The sequence below is a fragment of the Engystomops pustulosus genome, chromosome 6 (genome assembly GCF_040894005.1).
Source record: "Engystomops pustulosus chromosome 6, aEngPut4.maternal, whole genome shotgun sequence".
Taxonomy (NCBI): domain Eukaryota; kingdom Metazoa; phylum Chordata; class Amphibia; order Anura; family Leptodactylidae; genus Engystomops; species Engystomops pustulosus.
This window is the reverse complement of record NC_092416.1, coordinates 125,847,362-125,871,031: the sequence shown is the minus strand read 5'-3', so window position 1 is coordinate 125,871,031 and position 23,670 is coordinate 125,847,362. Positions and strand designations below refer to the sequence as shown.

General features: G+C 46.6%; 2 protein-coding genes across 10 annotated transcripts in view; one reads left to right on the top strand and one right to left on the bottom strand.

The window, feature by feature from the left end:
- NKAIN4 (sodium/potassium transporting ATPase interacting 4) overlaps positions 1 to 9,365 on the bottom strand; it is a 65,420-nt gene extending 56,055 nt beyond the window's left edge. The window contains exon 1 of the mRNA XM_072110924.1: positions 9,225 to 9,365. Within this exon, the coding sequence (XP_071967025.1) occupies positions 9,225 to 9,254 (30 nt within the window). The 5' untranslated portion in view covers positions 9,255 to 9,365. The remainder of the gene's footprint in view (positions 1 to 9,224) is intronic.
- The window catches only part of ARFGAP1 (ARF GTPase activating protein 1), a 28,915-nt gene continuing 7,088 nt past the window's right edge, over positions 1,844 to 23,670 (top strand). For 2 of the 9 annotated variants that reach the window (XM_072110916.1, XM_072110914.1), the window contains exons 1-11: positions 1,846 to 2,097; positions 10,732 to 10,795; positions 12,290 to 12,399; positions 13,030 to 13,201; positions 13,994 to 14,094; positions 14,349 to 14,432; positions 14,714 to 14,825; positions 20,026 to 20,178; positions 20,265 to 20,321; positions 20,573 to 20,605; positions 23,430 to 23,486. In XM_072110916.1, coding sequence (XP_071967017.1) covers positions 2,093 to 2,097; positions 10,732 to 10,795; positions 12,290 to 12,399; positions 13,030 to 13,201; positions 13,994 to 14,094; positions 14,349 to 14,432; positions 14,714 to 14,825; positions 20,026 to 20,178; positions 20,265 to 20,321; positions 20,573 to 20,605; positions 23,430 to 23,486 — 948 coding nt within the window. In that variant the 5' untranslated portion in view covers positions 1,846 to 2,092. Of the gene's footprint in view, positions 2,098 to 9,288; positions 9,428 to 10,731; positions 10,796 to 12,289; positions 12,400 to 13,029; positions 13,202 to 13,993; positions 14,095 to 14,348; positions 14,433 to 14,713; positions 14,826 to 20,025; positions 20,179 to 20,264; positions 20,322 to 20,572; positions 20,606 to 22,656; positions 22,690 to 23,429; positions 23,487 to 23,670 lie in introns of those variants that run through there. The other 7 variants (XM_072110911.1, XM_072110915.1, XM_072110912.1 and 4 more) reach the window with 7 other exon arrangements.

Below are 23,670 nucleotides of genomic sequence, written 5' to 3'. Positions count from 1 at the left end.
TGTGCTGTGTATAGCAGTATAATATCGCTGTATACTTGAGCTGTGTATAGCAGTATTATATGGCTGTATACTTGAGCTGTGTATAGCAGTATTATATGGCTGTATACTTGTGCTGTGTATAATAGTGTTATATGGGCTCTGTATTTGGGTTGTATATAGCAGTATTATATGGCTGTATACTTGAGCTGTGTATAGCAGTATTATATGGCTGTATACTTGTGCTGTGTATAACAGTGTTATATGGGCTCTGTATTTGGGTTGTATATAGCAGTATTTTATGGCTGTATACTTGTGCTGTGTATAGCAGTATTATATGGCTGTATACTTGAGCTGTGTATAGCAGTATTATATGGCTGTATACTTGTGTTGTGTATAGCTGTATTATATGGCTGTATACTTGTGCTGTGTATAGCAGTATTATATGGCTGTATACTGTGTATAGCAGTATTATATGGCTGTATACTTGAGCTGTGTATAGCAGTATTATATGGCTGTATACTGTGTATAGCAGTATTATATGGCTGTATACTTGAGCTGTGTATAGCAGTATTATATGGCTGTATACTTGTGTTGTGTATAGCTGTATTATATGGCTGTATACTTGTGCTGTGTATAGCAGTATTATATGGCTGTATACTGTGTATAGCAGTATTATATGGCTGTATACTTGAGCTGTGTATAGCAGTATTATATGGCTGTATACTTGTGCTGTGTATAGCAGTATTATATGGCTGTATACTTGTGCTGTGTATAGCAGTATTATATGGCTGTATACTGTGTATAGCAGTATTATATGGCTGTATACTTGAGCTGTGTATAGCAGTATTATATGGCTGTATACTTGTGCTGTGTATAGCAGTATTATATGGCTGTATACTTGTGCTGTGTATAACAGTGTTATATGGGCTCTGTATTTGGGTTGTATATAGCAGTATTATGTGGCTGTATACTTGTGCTGTGTATAGCAGTATTATATGGCTGTATACTGTGTATAGCAGTATTATATGGCTGTATACTTGAGCTGTGTATAGCAGTATTATATGGCTGTATACTTGTGCTGTGTATAGCAGTATTATATGGCTGTATACTTGTGCTGTGTATAACAGTGTTATATGGGCTCTGTATTTGGGTTGTATATAGCAGTATTATATGGCTGTATACTTGTGCTGTGTATAGCAGTATTATATGGCTGTATACTGTGTATAGCAGTATTATATGGCTGTATACTTGTGCTGTGTATAACAGTGTTATATGGGCTCTGTATTTGGGTTGTATATAGCAGTATTATATGGCTGTATACTTGTGCTGTGTATAGCAGTATTATATGGCTGTATACTGTGTATAGCAGTATTATATGGCTGTATACTTGTGCTGTGTATAGCAGTATTATATGGCTGTATACTTGAGCTGTGTATAGCAGTATTATATGGCTGTATACTTGAGCTGTGTATAGCAGTATTATATGGCTGTATACTTGAGCTGTGTATAGCAGTATTATATGGCTGTATACTTGAGCTGTGTATAGCAGTATTATATGGCTGTATACTTGTGCTGTGTATAGCAGTATTATATCATACCTCCCAACCGTCCCGGTTTCGGCGGGACTTTCACGGTTTTTCAGCTGTGTCCCGCCGCCCCGGGAGGTTAAGAGGTTATCACGCTTTCCTCTGCATTGTCCCGGGCCAAGAGACTTTGTCCCGTCTCCTGGTCCCGGGACACACCGGCTGCAGAGACAGAGGAGGCAGCGCGGAGGCTGTGAAGGCAGAGCTCACAGCAGTGCACGGCCCCTCCTTCTCCTCCCCCTGTGTGAGCTGCCGCGGGATGTCTAAGGAGGAATCAACAGGGGGGAGGGGGGGTGTCACCTGGAGATGGTGAGCTCCCAGCACAGAGCATGGCACAGCAGGGCCCTTCCTCCTCCTCCCCCCCTGTGTGTGCTGCCGCGATCTCTGAGGATGAATCTTCAGGAGGGCCTGCTGCTGTGTGACCCGGAGACCCTCCGCTCCTGAAGCTGTGGAGGTGGAGGGGGCAGCCTGTGTGATGTGCCCCCCTCCAGAGGCTACAGACATCCATTAGGAGAATCTGCACAGCAGGGATGAGGTAGGACACAGCCTGACCCCCACACTGACCTGTAGCTGTGTGTGCTGTGTGACAGGACACCTCTATCAGGGCTTGTATGGCAGCTTTGTGACGTACAAGCCCTGAAATAATCGCAATGTCTTGTGAACCGCCAGACATTGCGATTATTTTTCCCTTCTCCACACCAAGGGGGATATAGCCATCAGTGAGCTATTAACCCCTAGGCGCACCTGGACGTTATACCACGTCCCTGTGGCTAGATACTTAGCGCACCGGGACGTAGTATAGCTTCCCGCTTCTGGCACCGGCTCACGAACAGAGCCGGCACCAGAAGCTGCGGCTGGCAGCTGTCTATCACAGCTGACACCGCGCTGTAACACCCGCGATCGGAGCTGACTCCGATCGCGGGTGTTAACCCCTTACACGCCGCGGTCATGCATGATCACGGCGTGTAAGGCTGTTCCTCTTCTGGGCAGCCCCGAGGACTGCCAAGTGCCCTGGGGCTGCACAATCTCCCTGGAAGACAGTTTACACTGCTCTACAATGAAGAAGTATTGTAGAGCAGTGTATTGGACTTGAATAAAAAATAAATACATGAAATTATAAGCCCCTAAAATGTCACTTTCCCATAAAAACACTTAATAAAGTATAAAACACACAAAAACACAACCCCCACACACATACATATACCGTATATTCCGGCGTATAAGACGATCCCCTACTTTCCTGTTTAAAATATAGAGTTTAAGATATATTCGCCGTATAAGACTACCCCTTTTCCAACGCATACAAAACACAGATAAAATTTTTTAAAAAAACTGATTTGAATGTAACATGGTCCTTTTTTAATGTAAATTCTTATGACATGCAGGTATATGGCAGGAACACTGTCGCTCATAAACATAAGGCATACAACAACAACAACATTACAGCACAGCCCCCAGTAGTATACAGCACTGCCCCCAGTAGTATACAGCCTGCCCCCAGTAGTATACAGCACAGCCCCCAGTAGTATAGAGCACTGCCCCCAGTAGTATACAGCACAGCCCCCAGTAGTATAGAGCACTGCCCCCAGTAGTATACAGCACTGCCCCCAGTAGTATACAGCACTGCCCCCAGTAGTATACAGCCTGCCCCCAGTAGTATACAGCACAGCCCCCAGTAGTATACAGCACTGCCCCCAGTAGTATACAGCACAGCCCCCAGTAGTATACAGCCTGCCCCCAGTAGTATACAGCACTGCCCCCAGTCGTATACAGCACTGCCCCCAGTAGTATACAGCACTGCCCCCAGTAGTATACAGCCACCAGCCCCCTGTAGTATACAGCACTGCCCCCAGTAGTATACAGCACTGCCCCCAGTAGTATACAGCACTGCCCCCAGTAGTATACAGCACAGCCCCCAGTAGTATACAGCACAGCCCCCAGTAGTATACAGCACTGCCCCCAGTAGTATGCAGCTTGCCCCCAGTAGTATACAGCACAGCCCCCAGTAGTATAGAGCACTGCCCCCAGTAGTATACAGCCCCCAGTAGTATACAGCCTGCCCCCAGTAGTATACAGCACAGCCCCCAGTAGTATACAGCACTGCCCCCAGTAGTATACAGCACTGCCCCCATTAGTATACAGCACAGCCCCCAGTAGTATACAGCACTGCCCCCAGTAGTATAGAGCACTGCCCCCAGTAGTATACAGCACAGCCCCCAGTAGTATACAGCCCAGCCCCCAGTAGTATAGAGCACTGCCCCCAGTAGTATACAGCACTGCCCCCAGTAGTATAGAGCACTGCCCCCAGTAGTATACAGCACAGCCCCCAGTAGTATACAGCACTGCCCCCAGTAGTATAGAGCACTGCCCCCAGTAGTATACAGCACTGCCCCCAGTAGTATACAGCACAGCCCCCAGTAGTATACAGCACAGCCCCCAGTAGTATACAGCCTGCCCCCAGTAGTATACAGCACTGCCCCCAGTAGTATACAGCACAGCCCCCAGTCGTATACAGCACTGCCCCCAGTAGTATGCAGCTTGCCCCCAGTAGTATACAGCACAGCCCCCAGTAGTATACAGCCCCCAGTAGTATACAGCCCCCAGTAGTATACAGCCTGCCCCCAGTAGTATACAGCACAGCCCCCAGTAGTATACAGCACTGCCCCCAGTAGTATACAGCACTGCCCCCATTAGTATACAGCACAGCCCCCAGTAGTATACAGCACTGCCCCCAGTAGTATACAGCACAGCCCCCAGTAGTATACAGCACAGCCCCCAGTAGTATAGAGCACTGCCCCCAGTAGTATACAGCACTGCCCCCAGTAGTATAGAGCACAGTCCCCAGTAGTATACAGCACTGCCCCCAGTAGTATACAGCCAGTCCCCAGTAGTATACAGCACTGCCCCCAGTAGTATACAGCACAGCCCCCAGTAGTATACAGCACTGCCCCCAGTAGTATACAGCACTGCCCCCAATAGTATACAGCACAGCCCCCAGTAGTATACAGCACAGCCCCCAGTAGTATACAGCCTGCCCCCAGTAGTATACAGCACAGCCCCCAGTAGTATACAGCACTGCCCCCAGTAGTATACAGCACAGCCCCCAGTCGTATACAGCACTGCCCCCAGTAGTATACAGCACTGCCCCCAGTAGTATGCAGCTTGCCCCCAGTAGTATACAGCACAGCCCCCAGTAGTATACAGCCCCCAGTAGTATACAGCACAGCCCCCAGTAGTATACAGCCCCCAGTAGTATACAGCCTGCCCCCAGTAGTATACAGCACAGCCCCCAGTAGTATACAGCACTGCCCCCAGTAGTATACAGCACTGCCCCCAGTAGTATACAGCACTGCCCCCATTAGTATACAGCACAGCCCCCAGTAGTATACAGCACTGCCCCTAGTAGTATACAGCACAGCCCCCAGTAGTATACAGCACAGCCCCCAGTAGTATACAGCACTGCCCCCAGTAGTATACAGCACAGCCCCCAGTAATATCCAGCACTGCCCCCAGTAGTATACAGCACAGTCCCCAGTAGTATACAGCACAGCCCCCAGTAGTATACAGCACTGCCCCCAGTAGTATACAGCACAGCCCCCAGTAGTATACAGCACTGCCCCCATTAGTATACAGCACTGCCCCCAGTAGTATACAGCACAGCCCCCAGTAGTATACAGCACTGCCCCCAGTAGTATACAGCACAGTCCCCAGTAGTATACAGCTTGCCCCCAGTAGTATACAGCACAGCCCCCAGTAGTATACAGCACAGCCCCCAGTAGTATACAGCACTGCCCCCATTAGTATACAGCACTGCCCCCAGTAGTATACAGCACAGCCCCCAGTAGTATACAGCTTGCCCCCAGTAGTATACAGCACAGCCCCCAGTAGTATACAGCACAGCCCCCAGTAGTATACAGCTTGCCCCCAGTAGTATACAGCTTGCCCCCAGTAGTATACAGCACTGCCCCCAGTAGTATACAGCTTGCCCCCAGTAGTATACAGCACAGCCCCCAGTAGTATACAGCACAGCCCCCAGTAGTATACAGCACAGCCCCCAGTAGTATACAGCCTGCCCCCAGTAGTATACAGCACAGCCCCCAGTAGTATACAGCACAGCCCCCAGTAGTATACAGCACAGCCCCCAGTAGTATACAGCACAGCCCAGCATTAAAAAAAAAACTTATATACTCACCCTCCGGTGGCCCCAATGTGCAGCGCTGCTCCCCTGATGTCCGCACGGCTCATCTTCAGTCTTCCGCGCCGTCTTCTTTCTTCTGCTGGGCGCCGCCATTGATCTTCCCCGACAGGCGCCTAGTATGATGCGCCGCTGCTGACGTCATACTAGGCGCTGCCCCGGGGAAAAACATGGCGGCGCCTGGCAGAAGAAAGAAGACGGCGCGGTAGGCTGAAGACGAGCCGCACAGACATCGGGGCCACTGGAGGGCGAGTATGCGCCCCGATGTCTTTTTAAGGCTGCCGGCAGATTTTTGAGGCTGCCGGCAGCCATCGCTGTGAAAACCGGTGTTTTCGCTGCAATATGCAGCAAAGACTTACCGGCTATGGTGAGGGCTCAGCCCGTGAATACACGGCGGGCGGTCGGGATTACCGGCGTATAAGACGACCCCAGACAAGACAGAAGATTTTTCTGTCTTCAAAAGTCGTCTTATACGCCGGAATATATACGGTATTTTGGTATGTAACAATCTGTAAAAAAGAATCGTTACTGGACCTGCACGGTAAACGCCGGAAAAAAAAAACGCAAAAAAACTTTCCAAAAAAAGATTTTTAATTAATACCTTTTAAAAAAATGCTCTAAAAAGTGATATAAAAAATGTTCTGCACTCTAAAACAAGACCACTAAAAAGAACAACTTAGCATCAGAAGATGGCAATATGAAGAGGAGGTTTTAATTTTTGTAAAAGTATAAAATCATTATAAAACCTATAATTTTGGTATCCTTGGGGACAGGAGAAGGAAACTGGAGGAGGCTGGGGTACAGGAGGAGAAGGCTGGGGGAAAGGAGGCTGGGGGGACACGATGATGCTGGAGGAGGCTGGGGGACAGGAGGAGAAGGCTGGGGGACAGGGGGCTGGAGGACAGGATGATGGATGCTGTGGTACAGGAGGAGGAGGCTGGGGTACAGGATGATGCTGGAGGAGGGTGGGGGGACACGATGATGCTGGAAGAGGCTGGGGGACAGGAGGAGGAGGCTGGGGGAAAGGAGGCTGGGGGGACACGATGATGCTGGAAGAGGCTGGGGGACAGGAGGATGGAGGACAGGATGATGCTGGAGGAGGCTGGGGGACAGGAGGCTGGAGGACAGGATGGTGCTAGAGGAGGCTGGGGTACAGGAGGAGGAGGCTGGAGGACAGGATGATGCTGAAGGAGGCTGGGGTACAGGAGGAGGAGGCTGGAGGACAGGATGATGCTAGAGGAGGCTGGGGGACAGGATGATGCTAGAGGAGGCTGGGGGACAGGAGGCTGGAGGACAGGATGATGCTAGAGGAGGCTGGGGTACAGGAGGAGGAGGCTGGAGGACAGGATGATGCTGAAGGAGGCTGGGGTACAGGAGGAGGAGGCTGGAGGACAGGATGATGCTAGAGGAGGCTGGGGGACAGGAGGCTGGAGGACAGGATGATGCTAGAGGAGGCTGGGGGACAGGAGGCTGGAGGACAGGATGATGCTAGAGGAGGCTGGAGGACAGGATGATGCTAGAGGAGGCTGGGGTACAGGAGGAGGAGGCTGGGGGACAGGAGGCTGGAGGACAGGATGATGCTGGAGGAGGCTGGGGGACAGGAGGCTGGAGGACAGGATGATGCTAGAGGAGGCTGGGGGACAGGAGGCTGGAGGACAGGATGATGCTAGAGGAGGCTGGGGTACAGGAGGAGGAGGCTGGGGGACAGGATGATGCTGGAGGAGGCTGGGGGACAGGAGGCTGGAGGACAGGATGAAGCTAGAGGAGGTTGGGGGACAGGAGGCTGGAGGACAGGATGATGCTAGAGGAGGCTGGGGGACAGGAGGCTACAGGAGGAGGATAGAGGACAGGAGGAGGATAGAGGACAGGAGGCTACAGGAGGAGGGTAGAGGACAGGAGCTACAGGAGGAGGATGGAGGACAGGAGCTACAGGAGGAGGATGGAGGACAGGAGGTTACAGGAGGAGGATGGAGGACAGGAGTTACAGGAGGAGGATGGAGGACAGGAGCTACAGGAGGAGGATAGAGGACAGAAGGCTACAGGAGGAGGATGGAGGACAGGAGGCTACAGGAGGAGGATAGAGGACAGGAGGCTACAGGAGGAGGATAGAGGACAGGAGGCTACAGGAGGAGGATAGAGGACAGGAGGCTACAGGAGGAGGATAGAGGACAGGAGGAGGATAGAGGACAGGAGGCTACAGGAGGAGGATAGAGGACAGGAGGCTACAGGAGGAGGATAGAGGACAGGAGGCTACAGGAGGAGGATAGAGGACAGGAGGCTACAGGAGAAGGGTAGAGGACAGGAGGCTACAGGAGAAGGGTAGAGGACAGGAGGCTACAGGATTAGGATGGAGGACAGGAGCTACAGGAGGAGGATGGAGGACAGGAGGTTACAGGAGGAGGATGGAGGACAGGAGTTACAGGAGGAGGCTGGAGGACAGGAGGCTACAGGAGGAGGATAGAGGCCAGGAGACTACAGGAGGAGGCTGGAGGACAGGAGGCTACAGGAGGAGGCTGGAGGACAGGAGGCTACAGGAGGAGGATGGAGGACAGGAGTTACAGGAGGAGGCTGGAGGACAGGAGGCTACAGGAGGAGGATAGAGGCCAGGAGGCTACAGGAGGAGGCTGGAGGACAGGAGGCTACAGGAGGAGGCTGGAGGCCAGGAGGCTACAGGAGGAGGCTGGAGGACAGGAGGCTACAGGAGGAGGCTGGAGGACAGGAGGCTACAGGAGGAGGCTGGAGGACAGGAGGCTACAGGAGGAGGCTGGAGGACAGGAGGCCACAGAATGAGGAGGATAGAGAACAGGAGAAGGATATAGGGAAGGGGGCTACAGGAGGAGGATGGACGACAGAAGGGAACAAAATGAGGAGGATAGAGAACTGGGACTACACCATGTGAGAAGGGGTAGGTGTAGGAGTACAGATAGTATTATGTGTAAGTTTGGGGAGATAAATAAAAGTGCAAAACCAAATGTAAAGGCAGAATAAAATTAAAGAGGGGTCTTATATGGTTTACATGTTGCAGAGTTGCATTAGGGGATATTATATTGGTCCACGGGAAGGGGGGGGGGCAAATTAAGGGGTGTTGTACCATGGGGGCACCATCAAGGTAGATATTATACTATGCCTGTGGGTGGGACAGTGGGCGTGGTTTAGAAAAAGGGGGAGGGGCTTTGTGTCCCTCTTTCTCTTGCCCAAAAGTTGGGAGGTATGATTATATGGCTGTATACTTGAGCTGTGTATAGCAGTATTATATGGCTGTATACTTGTGCTGTGTATAGCAGTATTATATGGCTGTATACTTGTGCTGTGTATAACAGCGTTATATGGGCTCTGTATTTTTTCTGTATTCCCGCTGTCTACAGGTTGCACCTCTGTATCTCACAGTATGAACGTCCATGCAGTTGTGGGGATGTGAGTGCTGGGTCACCCCGCTTATTACCGCCATTACCACTCTCCACACACACCTCCGTCTGTTGTGCACTGCGAGCCGGCATGCAGGTAGTTAACTCTTAGCCGCCCCACAATCCTCTGCGAATCTGCAACGTAGCCGGAAGATGGCGGCCGTATAGTGATAGCCAATCCGTCCACCGGCGGCCGCGCAGTGACAGAGAGGCAGCTCACCGCTGTGATCCGGCCCTCAGAGAGCTCACACCTCCGGACACAGCAGGTACACCCGCATACAACCGGTACACTGTAGTGCCGAGCCCGCCCGATCATCCTATTCATTCCACCTGCCACGTCCTCCATCACCCGCCGCTATCGCGATATCTCACAGCATTATCATGACATCCATTGAGTTGTAGTAGTTGTGACCAGGCTGGCCGCTCGGTCCTGTCCTGTTCTCCATTTATTAATTCATTGAATTGTATTGGCGGCCATGTCGTATATATAAGGAGAAGCAGCGGTATAGACCTATAAATACTTCTCTAATGCCTAGCAACAGGCATCCTGGCAAGTGGGTGACTACTCTGCAATTTAGTTGCTATCCTGGTTCTGGCCCTTTAACTACTAATGGTCCAGAGAGGTCATAATAGGAGTGTGACATCCCCAGAATAGCAGGGATGGAGAAGGAAGCTGACTGCGCCATCTATAGTGTAGTGGCTGGACGGAAGTACTGCAGGCCCTGTAGAAGTAAATCCAATCTCTGCTCCTTCCCTAGTGCTGCGGCATTGTAACACCATAGGATGGACAGGTCATTAGTAGTAATGCCGGGGTTCTTACATCCATATTAAAATTCCTGCTAATAAATAGATTTTTAGCCCCTTTATACTAAGAGGACTGGAGGAGCCTGGGGATCAGCCGCCAGTGTCGCTGCATTGCATGATCTTCTAGTTCTCCACTGCTGCCGTACTAGATAGTTGTATCCGGGTGACAGCTTTGCATTCAGAGTTCCTGGAAAGCTGGGTTGTTAGTTGCCACTTTTGCAGGACTACATTGGTATTTCCTTTTTATCTGTGACACAAACCCTCTGTGCTGCCGATTGGTTCTGCTCCCAGAGCCCCAGCTTATGTCACAGGGCTGATTGTGAGTGACCTGTCATGTGATAGTTGTGAGATTCTGCAGCTTTGTAATAGTAGACCTCACTGTTATTAAGATCTCTGCTTGCTGCACTTGAGAACACGAGAAGTTCACATACAAAATCTGTGGAGACCCTCTTACTGCTTAAAGTTTGTTGTGTCCAGCAATTCTAGGCTTAATACATCAGCAGCACAAGTCTCCCTGTGCTACAGTGTTGTACTGCCGTAATGTATGAGCCCTGGAGCCACTGCTCCTTCAGGTCAATAAGATGAGCATGTATTATGCCGATGTGCTGGGGTATCCTCCAGCAGAGCCCCTTTTAGTAGCTACTCTCATTGCGGAATTAGCTCATATAGTTGGGGGTCTCTCATTCAGTATCATGTATATATTGGACACAAATCAGATATCTTTTTCTTTGACAATGAGTGATGATGGCACCTTCTTCTTTTGTAGAGACATGGCGAGTCCTCGGACAAGAAAGGTGCTGAAGGAGGTCAGAGCAGAGGATGAAAACAATGTAAGTCTATACCATATTTTAAGTCTGGAGGAACTGACCAGATGCAGAATTGACAGTACAAAGCTGTAGACAGTTTTATGTAGTCACCCTGCAGTTCTTTGTAACCATACCTTTGTGTGTGTGTTGCTAGTAGCAGAACTGTGATAAATACATTTATATTCCAGGATTGTAGCTGAACTATGAGTGCATTCCTATGTGAGATCACTGGAAAAGGCACATCCCCACAGAGGGAAGAGACTTGGGAGCAGTTGCAGAAATCTTAGAGCAAATCGGAATGAGGGGTTTTCTCAGTGCTCAAAGTCCAGCTACAATCCAGAAAAGTAAATGCATATTTTACTGTCACACCAACATCCACAAAGGTTCAGATGTCCTGGGCTGCTTCCCAACACTGCAGCACTGCAACTCTGCAGCTATGTATAGTCACAACTACTTAGGGACTTTTTTAAAGAATTGGTGGAAACCAAAGCCAGTACTGGGGGTTGAGTAGTCCAAATCGCATTTATATGCATTGGTCTATTTTGAAGGGGTAGAACTGACTGGTCATAATAAACCTATGCCCGTGTTTACACTGTTAGGAGCTACCCACCTGCATGAATAATTAATAAAGGGTAGAATAGGTGTTGGATTTCCTTCTTGTAGGTTGAATTGAATGTATTAATTGCACCATGTATTAATTTTCGGGTGCATTGAGTATATTAAAGGACCTCTACCACCAGAATCAAATGTTGTAAACAAAGCACACGGATATACTGGTGTGTGCTCCCTCTAACAGGATCCACTCTTCTTTAAGCTTCTTATGCCCTTGTTCTTAAGAAAACAAGGTTTTAAAAATTATGCAAAAGAGCTATGGAGTCTGGAGCCCCTCAGGCATTTTTGCATAATTTTAAAAGCCTTTTTTTGTAGGCTTGAGGGAATGAGTACTGTCTCTGTTATGTGTAAGTGTGTATCTTTTATGTCATAAGAAGATAAAATAGCAGATCCTGCCAGAGAGGGTACACACCAGTATGTCAGTGTGCTTGGTTTACAATCCTTCATCACTCATTTTTTTTTTTTTTTTTTTTTGAGTAATTTAAACTGTTTGCATGTCACAGTATAAATAATCTTATACACTCCTGCTATGGTGGCACAAGCACTGCCATATTCTTTTGGGGAGAGTTATCATTTTTGTGTCACAAATATTACTGTGCAATCAGTAATTGTGATTATTTCCCTATCCATGCTATATCTACACTAAGTGGGTATGGAATGGGTGCTGCCTCCGCACTAGCTATGGTCTGCGAACATTCAGACTTAGAAGTTCACAGGCTATAGTGCAATTCTACTCCAGGCAAAACCTGGCATAGAAATGTTTGATGAGCTTCTGTCATAGCTAGAACATCAGGAGCTGGAGGGACGGGACATTCCGTATATTCCAGGGCACAATAAATGTCCCACCTAGGGGAATATATAGGAATTGGGACTGTAGACTCATGCTGTACATCTTTTCTCCCGCAGACCTGCTTTGAATGTGGAGCATTTAACCCTCAGTGGGTCAGTGTCACTTATGGCATCTGGGTGTGTTTGGAGTGCTCTGGAAAGCATCGGGGGCTTGGAGTCCACCTCAGGTAGTATCCTTATCATTCCTCATCATGTTATAGCTCACGTATATAACCAACATCACAGGACAATTTCTTTGCTAAACGAAAGTCAGCTCCTATGCAGGTAGAAGAGAAGGAGCCTCCTCATCAGTCAGGAAGACGTTGCCTCTGGGAGATTTTTTGTTTTACCATTACACTGATGCATAAGTTACTAGCAGAAGCTTGCACCCTCCTCCAAATCGGCAGCATTTTTGCTACAACCCAACTAGGTACTATAGAGGAATTTAGAAAATCCCTCCTTCACACGGAGTGCGCTAGAAGCTCCTTATAACAATAATGGATAATCAAAGCCATCCCCTCTATGCAGTAATGAATGGTCATAAAAGCACATTTAGTGACTGTTTTTGACATCTTATATCGGAAAAGAATCATTTGTTCCTTCTGATGACGGTTTGTCTTTATAATGAGGAGATTGTGAAAACAGACTAATTTTATTACCGTTTGATGGAATGAGTACTGTCTGTGTTATGTATTAGTGTGTATCTTTATGTCAAATTCTTGTTTTGTCAATTATTGTAGAGCTGCGTCACCTTATTTCCCTATATGAATTAATAAAGGTTTATTGGATTAGAGGTGACTGTACTTTGTGTTCTGCAGCTTTGTGCGTTCAGTAACAATGGACAAGTGGAAGGATGTGGAGCTGGAGAAGATGAAGGTCGGGGGTAATGGGAAATTCCGCCAGTTCTTGGAAGCCCAGGATGATTATGACCCCTGCTGGAGTATGCAGGAGAAGTACAACAGCAAAGCTGCCGCTCTCTACCGGGACAGGGTGAGGTCATGGGTGTCCTGCTGTTCTGAAGGCGATTAAAGCAGAACTAAACTCTCAATGAAATGTTCTAAATGGAAATTGTTTCTGTGTCCTTATTCAAATAGTTTGTGAAAATCCGTTTTCTGTCTGTATCGCCAGAAAAAGACACTTAGAAACTGCTTGCCTTAAAGGACATCTGCCATCCGATTACCTGAGTACCTCCCCATCCCTGTCCTCTGGTGCACTGAGCTTTCAGTATAACTTGCAATGGCCGCATTTTGTAGCAATATAACTTTATAAAATGTGCAAATGAGCAAACCTGCACTGCAGAGCACCACTGTGCTCCGCGGCTGTATAATTTATTCATGCCCTCCCCTACTTGGTCCTCCTACATAGATTAGAGAGCCGGTGACGTCCCATGCGCTGCAATGACATTGCCAGGGCTGCCTGGCTGGATGTGCAGGATTTGCAGAGTGAAAGAGCGCTAGTGACGTCTTCGTCTCTGTACACCATGTAAGCGCGGACCAAGTAGGAACTGGGGACATGAATAAATTATATAGTGGTGGAGCTCATTTACATTTTTTTTATAGTGTCATATTTCTACTAATGCGGCCATTGCAAGTTGTACTAAAGATCAGAGCACCCGGGGACAGGGAGGTGAGTTGTTATAATCTACCATCAGGTCATCTGATAGTGTGTATCCTTTAATAAAGAATATTGCAAAGTTTAATATTGTAATCTACCCTATTCATTTCTGAGAATTAAAAAAAATAGATTTGTATCAAATTTGTTTTCTGGATTGTCTTTATACAGGTTGCTACTTTGGCTGAAGGTCGGGAATGGTCTGAGGAAACCTCATCTGCCAAGAACTGGACTCCTCCTCAGCCTAAAATGATGGGTGGCTCATCTCACCGGTAAGGCGAGATTTGTAACTTGGGCTAAGTTCACACCTGTGGTTGGTGGGTTCTGTTACACATTCCGTTATTAATAGTAGAAAAAAAAATTGCAGTCCGCTTATTTTTTTTTCCTGCTATTAATAAAGGATGTGTAACAGAAGGTTCATTACAGTTTAGAAAGTGTAAAGGAAAGACTTGACACTTGAATGAACTGAATTATGGATTTTCCTTCTGATTCTCAATTAAAATGTTATCTTCTTCATTGTTTACAGCCCAAATGCCAGCGGCAACACCGGAGCCTCTGGTGACAGAGCCTTTGAGGATTGGCTGAATGATGATGTCAATTCTTATCAGGGGTAGGTTCCTTCTGTAGATTTCAGTTCCATATGTTTTTTTTAGGAAAATGCATCTAAAATATAGAATTACTGGATCAGCAGTGCACTGCTCTTACAACCTGCCCTTTATCCCACATGGGGAAACTATACCAGTGCTGTAATTCCTTTTGTTCTAGAGATCAGTGGTGGTGCGAGGTTCCTAACCCCCGCCAATCTTAGAGAGATGCCATCTCTTAACAAGAAATTGAGATGAGTGTGAAATCTACAAATTATTCTTTTATTCTTATTTTTTTGCTCTTCAGTGGTGGGGGTTCTGGCAACCAGGAGAACAGATATGTGGGCTTCGGAAATACTGTCAATCCCCCAAAGAAAGAAGATGATTTTCTTAACAATGCAATGACCTCACTTTATTCGGTATGTGACTGCACAGTTATTTATTGCTACTACTGTTATACTCTCCTTTTCCATGACGTCCCCCATGACGGCACCTGGAGGTTGCACCTTGACCTTTGGTAGGGACAGGAAGTTGCGAAAGATATAAGGCCCCTCCTCTGCCGCTGTTCCCCAGTGTATTCCTGTCCCTACCAAGGGTCAGGGTTGCGAGACCTCGTCTCTCCCCTTGGGGGGGGGGGGGGGGATGAAATTAGAAACCCCCCAGGACGGGCCGCGAGCGGGGGCTGTACCTCCCTTCCTGGCTAGGCGTCTTGCGGGACGTGTCCTGGCTCCCCTCCTCCTGCGGCCTGGAGCTGAAGCCGAGGGGAGCATGGGTCTCCGGACCCTGGATGAGGTGCCCCCCGGCTTCCGGGCGCTACCTCCCACAGCTATTCCCTCCTGTGTACGCCGGTGCGTACTGCGCGACGGCCGTGTATCGCCGGCCGATTCGCGCATGCGCAGTACGCCCGACTTCCGGGTTGGGTCACGTGACTCTTAAAGAAGCCATCTGATTGGCTTAGAAGGTGGCGGGAAGTTTAAAAGTACTTCCTGCTTTGTGTCAGCCTCTATACCACCAACGAGTTCACTACTGAAGCTGTGGAAATATCCTTTACTATGGCGGACGACCTTGGTTCTTCCCCCATTGTCCCGGGTACCGTGAGTACAACCAAAAAACTTTGCTTAAAGGGGATAAAAATTTGTTGTGCATTAGTGTTTAGATTCTAATATAGTCTGTCTCCTTGTCCTAGGACGACTCTTCTAGACCTAAGGACAAGGAGAAGAAAGACAAAGACCCCAAAAAAGGAAAATGTGTTACTAAATCAAAAAGATGTCTTTCCTGTAACATAAGATTATCAGATTTGTATCCAAAATCACTATGCTCTGAATGCCTAGCCAGGGCCTTACAACAGGAAAAGGAGTCAATGTTAAATGAGCTTAAAGCGGCCATGCGGGAGGAATTCCAATCCTCTCTTATGATGTTTACCAATTTAAACCGACTGGTACGGGGACTAGGTCCTGAGCCAAATCCCGAACCTGAACTTGACCAGGATCCGGATTTATATCAAGAGCCAGCTCCTAAAAAACTTAGATCCCAGGATACTGATTCGGACTATGACAAACACTCTGCGGCTCCTACCTATTCTTGGAAGGACTCGCTCGATGATGTCTCCTCGGTGTCCGAGGATAAAGGAACCTCAAAATACCTCTTCTCTAATGAGGAACTAGATAACCTCCTTAAAGCTGTACGCAATACGCTTAACGTGGAAGAGGTGGTAGAGCCAAAATCCATCCAAGACGAACTGTTTGGAGGGTTAAAATCCAAAAGGAAAAGGGTTTTTCCCATAAATCAGACCCTAAAAGATATTGTCCAAGAGGAATGGAAGAATCCTGAGGGGCGGGCAAACATCACTAAAGAGTTCAGGAACAGGTTACTCTTTGACCCCAAAGAGACAGAAACCTGGGACAGCCCCCCCAAGGTAGACATCCAAGTGTCTAAAGTGGTGAAAAAAACGGACCTGCCATTTGAGGACTCTTCTCAATTAAGAGACCCCATGGACAGAAAGGCTGATGCCCTACTTCGTAGAGTCTGGGAATCTTCCATGCTTAGCCTCAAGTCTAACATAGCTGCTACTTCGGTAGCGAGAACTCTGTTCTTTTGGTTAGGAGAATTGGAAGACCACCTTAAAACAGATGTGGACAGGGATCTCCTTTTACAAACAATACCGCTGTTGCGTTCAGCGACAGGTTTTCTTGCTGATGCTTCAGCTGAAAACATCAGACTGTCAGCAAAAGAAGGGGCTCTATCTAATTCAGTCCGTAGGGCGATTTGGCTTAGACAGTGGGGAGGGGATGTAAAATCCAAGACGAAGCTCTGCAACATCCCATTCACAGGAGACTTCATGTTCGGCGCTGAACTGGATACTCTTCTGGAAAAAGCCTCTGATAAAAAGAAAGGTTTTCCGGAAATTAAGAAACCCCAGAAAAACTATTCCTTTCGGAATCCCAAGGATCCTAAAGACTCCAGAGGCAGAGGAAAACAGGGCCGCTGGTCCTTCAACAAAGGTGGAAGAGGCCGAGGATATCTATTCTCCAACCTTCCACATCAATCAAAAAAACAGTGACTACCAGGTAGGGGGGCGTCTTCTTTTCTTCCTCCACCGATGGGAAACGATCACATCAAACAAGTGGATCCTGAGTATCATCAAATCAGGTTACCAGATAGAATTCAGCTCCCCTCCACAACAAAAATTTCTTGTCTCCAACCTAACATCTCGGAGAATGACAATACAGCTATGGAAGAATCTTCAAGAATTGTTAACAATGAAGGTAATTGTTACAGTTCCCAAAGAAGAAGAAAAGAAGGGCTTCTACTCCCCCTTATTTCTTGTGAAAAAGCCAAATGGGACCCTTCGACTTATTATAAACCTCAGGCGGCTAAACAAGAACATAAAATACAAATATTTCAAGATGGAATCAGTAAGGACAGCTACCCCACTAATTCCTCCAGGCGCACAAATGTGCACCATCGACCTGAAGGACGCCTACTATCATGTCCCCATACACAAGAATCATCAGAAATTCCTAAGATTCGCGGTGGAATCACCTCAAGGGAAGGTCTGCCACTTCCAATTCAGAGCCTTGCCCTTCGGAATTTCATCAGCCCCCAGGACCTTCACAAAGGTCATGGCAGAAGTGACGGCATTCTTGAGGAAAGAAGGAATCTCAATTATTCCATATCTGGACGACCTCCTCATAGTGGCAGACTCGACCCCCGACTCTTCTCAATCACAGAGATCGGACAATACGAACCCTGGAAAATCTGGGCTGGATTATAAATTTCCAAAAGTCTCATCTAGAACCCCAGAGGGAGACAAGATTCTTAGGAGTAATGTTAGATTCCAGGTGCCAAACTTCTTTTCTTCCACAAGACAAGAGAGAATCCCTTACCTCCTTCATAGACAAATTCCAGGGGAAAAAATCATGCAGCGTCCGTTCAGCCATGAGACTGCTAGGTCTCCTAACAGCTTGCATAAATTGTGTATCATGGAGCCAGTTCCATGTAAGAACATTACAGGCGTGGACATTAAAAATTTGGGACAAGAACTTGGATCATTTAGACTTCAAGAAGGTCATTCCCCTGGAAGTCAAAAATTCTCTAAACTGGTGGAAATACCAACAGCATCTAGAAAAGGGAATACCATGGAATCCGACTCCAGTCCTGATCATCCAAACAGACGCCAGTTCCTCAGGATGGGGAGCTGTTCTTCCAGACCGTTACCTTCAGGGGTCATGGTCCCCTTGGATGAGAAGACAATCCTCAAACCTAAGGGAATTATCAGCAGTATGGGAAACACTAAAAAGGCTACCCAAAACCCAGGTAAAAAATATCAGGATCCTGTCAGACAATGTGACCACTGTGGCCTATCTACGTCGTCAAGGGGGCACAAGATCCTCGGACCTGATGGAGGTCACCAAGAAGATCTTCTCCTGGGCAGAAAATCACCTAGATTCCTTAACAGCGGTATTCCTAAAAGGGTCAGAGAATCAGTCAGCGGACTTCTTGAGCAGAGAAAAGATGGACCCACACGAATGGTCACTGAACAGGGAAGTTTTTCTTTCTCTAACCCAGAAATGGGGCTCTCCGTCGATAGATCTGTTTGCCTCAAAAAAGAATACTCAAACAGAGGTATTTTTTTCCATCTCACCCAAGGACAACCCTCTGGGACTGGATGCCCTAAGCCAATCATGGGGGACAAATCTAGCATATGCTTTTCCTCCATTTCCCCTAATCTCCAGAACCTTACAAAAAATTCTATCGAGTCGGACGACAGTGATCCTAGTAGCACCATTCTGGCCGAAGAAACCTTGGTTCCCACTTCTCTTAAAACTAGCAATCTCAGGACCCATCTTCCTTCCCTACAGAAGGGACCTGCTACACCAGGGCCCTCTTCTTTACCCAAACCCGAAGTTTCTGAATCTGGCGGCCTGGCTCCTGAAAGGGAATTGCTCCTAGCTAAGGGAATTTCTCACCAAGTCATACAGACCCTAATAGCAAGCAGGAAACCAATCACCAACAAAATATACTACAAGATCTGGAAAAAGTATATATCCTGGTGTGGGGACCTTTCCCCGATTCCGGGCAAACCGGATATCATTAAAATTCTTGATTTTTTACAGGATGGGTTTTCTAAAGGGTTAAGACCTAACACCCTTAAGGTCCAAATTTCGGCCCTAAGCGCCTGTTTTGACTTCCCATTAGCAGAGCACAAGTGGGTGAAGATGTTCATGAAAGCAGTCTTAAGACTGCGACCTACAATCCGATCAGACATACCAAAATGGAACTTATCACTAGTCCTAGACTCCCTTATGAAGCCTCCGTTCGAACCACTCTCGGAATGCAGCCTGAAAGACCTATCTCTCAAAACCTCCTTCCTTGTGGCCATAACATCCGCCAGGAGAATTGGAGAACTGCAGGCCCTATCCTCCAAGGAACCCTTCCTGATCATCTCGGAAGACAAGATAGTACTAAAATTAGATACGTCTTTCCTCCCAAAAGTAGTCTCAGACTTCCATAGAAGTCAGGAAATCGTTTTACCATCTTTCTGTAACAACCCAAAGAATGAGAAGGAAGCACTCTGGCATACCCTTGATGTCAGAAGAGCTGTCATAATCTATCTAGACAGAACCAAATCCTTCAGAAAGTGCAGAAACCTTTTTATTCAGTTTGGGGGAAAAAATAAGGGAGAGAAATCATCAAGTTCCACCATTGCTAGGTGGATAAAACAGACCATCTCTAAATCCTACCAGCTACAAGATGTGAGTCTCTCAAAAAACATAACAGCCCACTCTACCAGAGCTATGGCTACTTCCTGGGCAGAGAAACGGGGAGCATCCATCTCCCAGATCTGCAAGGCAGCTACGTGGTCAAGTACATCGACATTCCCAAAACATTACCGCCTGGATCTACCTTCTAGCCATGATTTGAGTTTTGGACGGAAAGTTCTCCAGGCTGTGGTCCCTCCCTAATCTATTTATCTGGTAAGTCTCCAGGTGCCGTCATGGGGGACGTCATGGAAAAAGTGAATTAGTCTCACCGGTAATTCTGTTTCCATAAGTCCACCATGACGGCTATATTTACCCTGCCCTGTGTTATTAATGTTGTCTGGCTAATATCTTCTAGCTCTCTACTGGAACCCCGGTGGTTATTTGGAAGACACTGGGGAACAGCGGCAGAGGAGGGGCCTTATATCTTTCGCAACTTCCTGTCCCTACCAAAGGTCAAGGTGCAACCTCCAGGTGCCGTCATGGTGGACTTATGGAAACAGAATTACCGGTGAGACTAATTCACTTTTTCTGTTTCATCGTACATGGTTAATAATTCCAGCTATTGATACACTTTATTACTTTTTTTTCCTATAGGGCTGGAGCAGTTTCACTGTTGGGGCAAGTAAATTTGCCTCTGCTGCAAAGGAAAGTGTAAGTAATTTTGTATTGTATTCATCAAAAGCTACCATGTCAAAGCTAATATTGCACAAATTCAAGTATTTTTGATTATTGGATACTTGAATACACTGAAAAAGGGGGTGTTCCAAAATACCCCTTCCGTCAAGTGAGATGGTTGCTGCCTCTATCCATGGAATGAATTGTGAGATGTGTGCCTGCAACCCTCCACTCATTCCCACTACAAGTTACAGTATGTATTATTATTTATTTTATTTTTCTTTTAGGCGTCCAAGCTGGGATCTCAAGCAACACAGAAGGTTAGTACTAAAGAATGAAACTCACATCTGTTTGAAATGTAAAAGTTCAGTATAAATTATGCACATTGGAACTGCAAACTGCATATGTTGTAGCTATACAGCCATTCAAAGGGTTTTTTCATGTAAACTACTTTTCCAAATGTGCTGGGACTGCATGTTTAGCCATTTAATATGTATTTAGTAATTTCTATAAAATCTTTGTATTATGGGTCTCTATATGACTACTTATAAATGGAGTATAGTCTGTCTCCACTCATTGGGAGGAATTGTTAAAGGGAATCTACCATCATAAACAAGGATGATAAACTAGGGACACTTACTCATAGATCCAGGCACTTTGACTCCGGTAATCTTCTTATATTTGTTATCTATTGCCTCCTTCCTTCAACCTTTAAAATTTATGCTAATGAACCTGAAACACTACTGGGCACACCCATGCTGTAGATTCACAGGCTATTATATGGTCTCCCCCTCCTTCTGGTTGATATAATCTCACTGCAGCACCGTAAGTTTCAGCACATAGTGAGAGAGAGAAGGGGGGGGGGGGGAGAGAGTCCTCCTTCCACAGTGGAACAGCCTGAGAATCGGTAGCATGGAGGGGCTATAACGCCCACATGAGGCTCATTAGCATATTAAAAAATAATTTTATCAGTAAGAGTACCTGGTTTATCATGTTGTATTTTGATGGTATTTATATGCACCAAGAAATGGGTTTTAGACTATAAAATGATGTGCTAGGCTCCTGGGGCATGCACTTTGTTATTTGATGATGGCTACCAGTAGATGGGGCCCAACCAGTGACTGAAGTGCAATGCGCACTGGTTTCTACTAAACTAACTTGTGTAGCAGACTAGCATATGTTTATGGGGATAGCCAAGCCTCTTTCCAATGGCTATGCATTGTTCCTTCTTCCTTTGTGATGTTCCATTGTAATTAATCCCTTTTAATTTTCTGTGTTTAGTTATTAACTCACATGTAACTCTTTCCCCTCTTAAAATACTATCCTGTGTCTTTCTTGTTCTTCCTTATATGATGCAGGTGGGTCTGTATACCGAGAGGGCAGGGTGATAACATAAGAAAAGGAAAAAGTTTATTTTCTGTAAAGATTTTGTGTTCATTGTTACCAGTAGTGAATAAATGAAGGGGGCATGGAGTCAGTAGGCCAGAAAAGTAATTATAGGCCAGAAAAATGGTATAGAATCTTTTTCCACTGTAAACTGATCCCAGCATGTGTAACATCATGTACTGGCCTTTCCTACAGTGTCCCTTACCAAGATATTTGTTGAAAAGATTATAAAACCTTATTTAGGCATATACAAATTACCATAACAGGTCAGAGGTAGGGATCGGCATCATTTAGTCATACAGTCATCACTCTATGTCACATAATGTGTGATATAGCCTCATAACTGCATGACTAGCTGAATCTGTGGCTAGGTAAAGGGAATCTTACTGCATTTTATATTTTTTGCCTGGAGATTTGTGTAATCCTAATTTTGTGTGTGTCAGAAGCAGCAGGACTGTGAAAAATTTGTATTCTAGGCTAGCAGCTGGACTTGAAGCCCTCCTCTGTGCTCTGTCCCTGCTGTAGGAGGCTTTGTTTTGAGGTGAAGAGGCAGTGCTCTTTTCAGGGAACAGGTCTCATACATCAGGAGCTCCAGCTTCACTGTAAATGCGTTTTTTTTTACAATCCTACTGCTACACAACACACAAAGGTACATGGGAACATAATAATATTTCTTTATTTATATAGCGCACACAGATTACGCAGCGCTGCACAAAGCATTGGTCCCTGTCCCCATGGGGCTCACAGTCTAAACAACCTAACAGTATGTTTTGGAGTGTGGGAGGAAACCGCAGGAAACCCACGCAAACATGGGTTAAGAACATATTAACTCTTAGCAGATATTGACCTGGGTGGGATGAACATAGATCTCAAGGGGTTCTACCAAACACTGTTTTAGGTTTTCATGGTAAAAATTTGCTTATGCAAAACAAAAGTCTAAAGCTAGTCTCTTCTCCCCCTCCCCGCCATCACTGCCTATGTGCAGTTTTGGGGAGGAAGCAAGCATCCACCGGACTCGGTAATCCAAGCATCATATGTATATACGTGTGTGTGCGCATGGTCTGTGTGTAGCAGCCCAATACCGCTGTGTCAGTGCGTTGTCTGTCTGTGTCCAGACCCCAAGGCTTCTTCTTCCTACATCTATTTCCTACTTTTCATAGTGCAGGCCTGGTTTCTGCCACAAGTACGTTCCTTTCCTCTTATCACTTTGCCTTCTTCTGGTGGTCCCTGTGTCTAATGACATAAGGAGAATTTTGGCATATAATGGTATTTCCCCCTTTTAATGCCTTGTGCACAATTCACTTCCAGAGCTGCACTAAAAAATACAACTTTTCCTATTTCTCACTGAAGTCTTTTGCTGGTTAACAGATTACACTTTGTTTCACTCCATTGTGGGAAATGTTGTCTTTACTATTAATGCACAGGAAGCTACATTTATCTATATATGCTGCTTATTCTGCAAGATGTTGGGTTCCAAGCAAAATCCATATTGCAGCTTTGAATGTGATTAGAGTACATTATATATAACTGGGATGCGTAGAATAATGCTGATCATTTTGGACAGATGGAACCTATAAAACCCAATGACCTTGTGTGCACACATTACCCCTGTCTCCCTGAATGTCTTCCCTTTCCTATGCATGACTCCATTGGTTTTGTTTGCATGTTTTGTCCTTTCCATACATGGTCCATGCGCATCATCTGTGTCATCATCGCCCTCCACCCTGACCTCTGTCCTCTTCTTTCTCTTCTGGATAGGCCTCTGAGCTAGGCCAGACCATTAATGAAACAGTTGTAAAACCAGCCCAGGAGAAGGTAACTTCATGGTGTCTGTGTAAAGATGTGGGGCTCAGTGTGGTGACTAACTCACAAGCCATCTGTCATGCTGCGTCACAAGTGTCATACGCTGCTATTGTCATTCACCCTGCAGACCCTTCCCCTCTTACAGCTCCAGCTCCTTTATTCTTTTATTCTGCCATTTCTGTGAAATTATTAATAT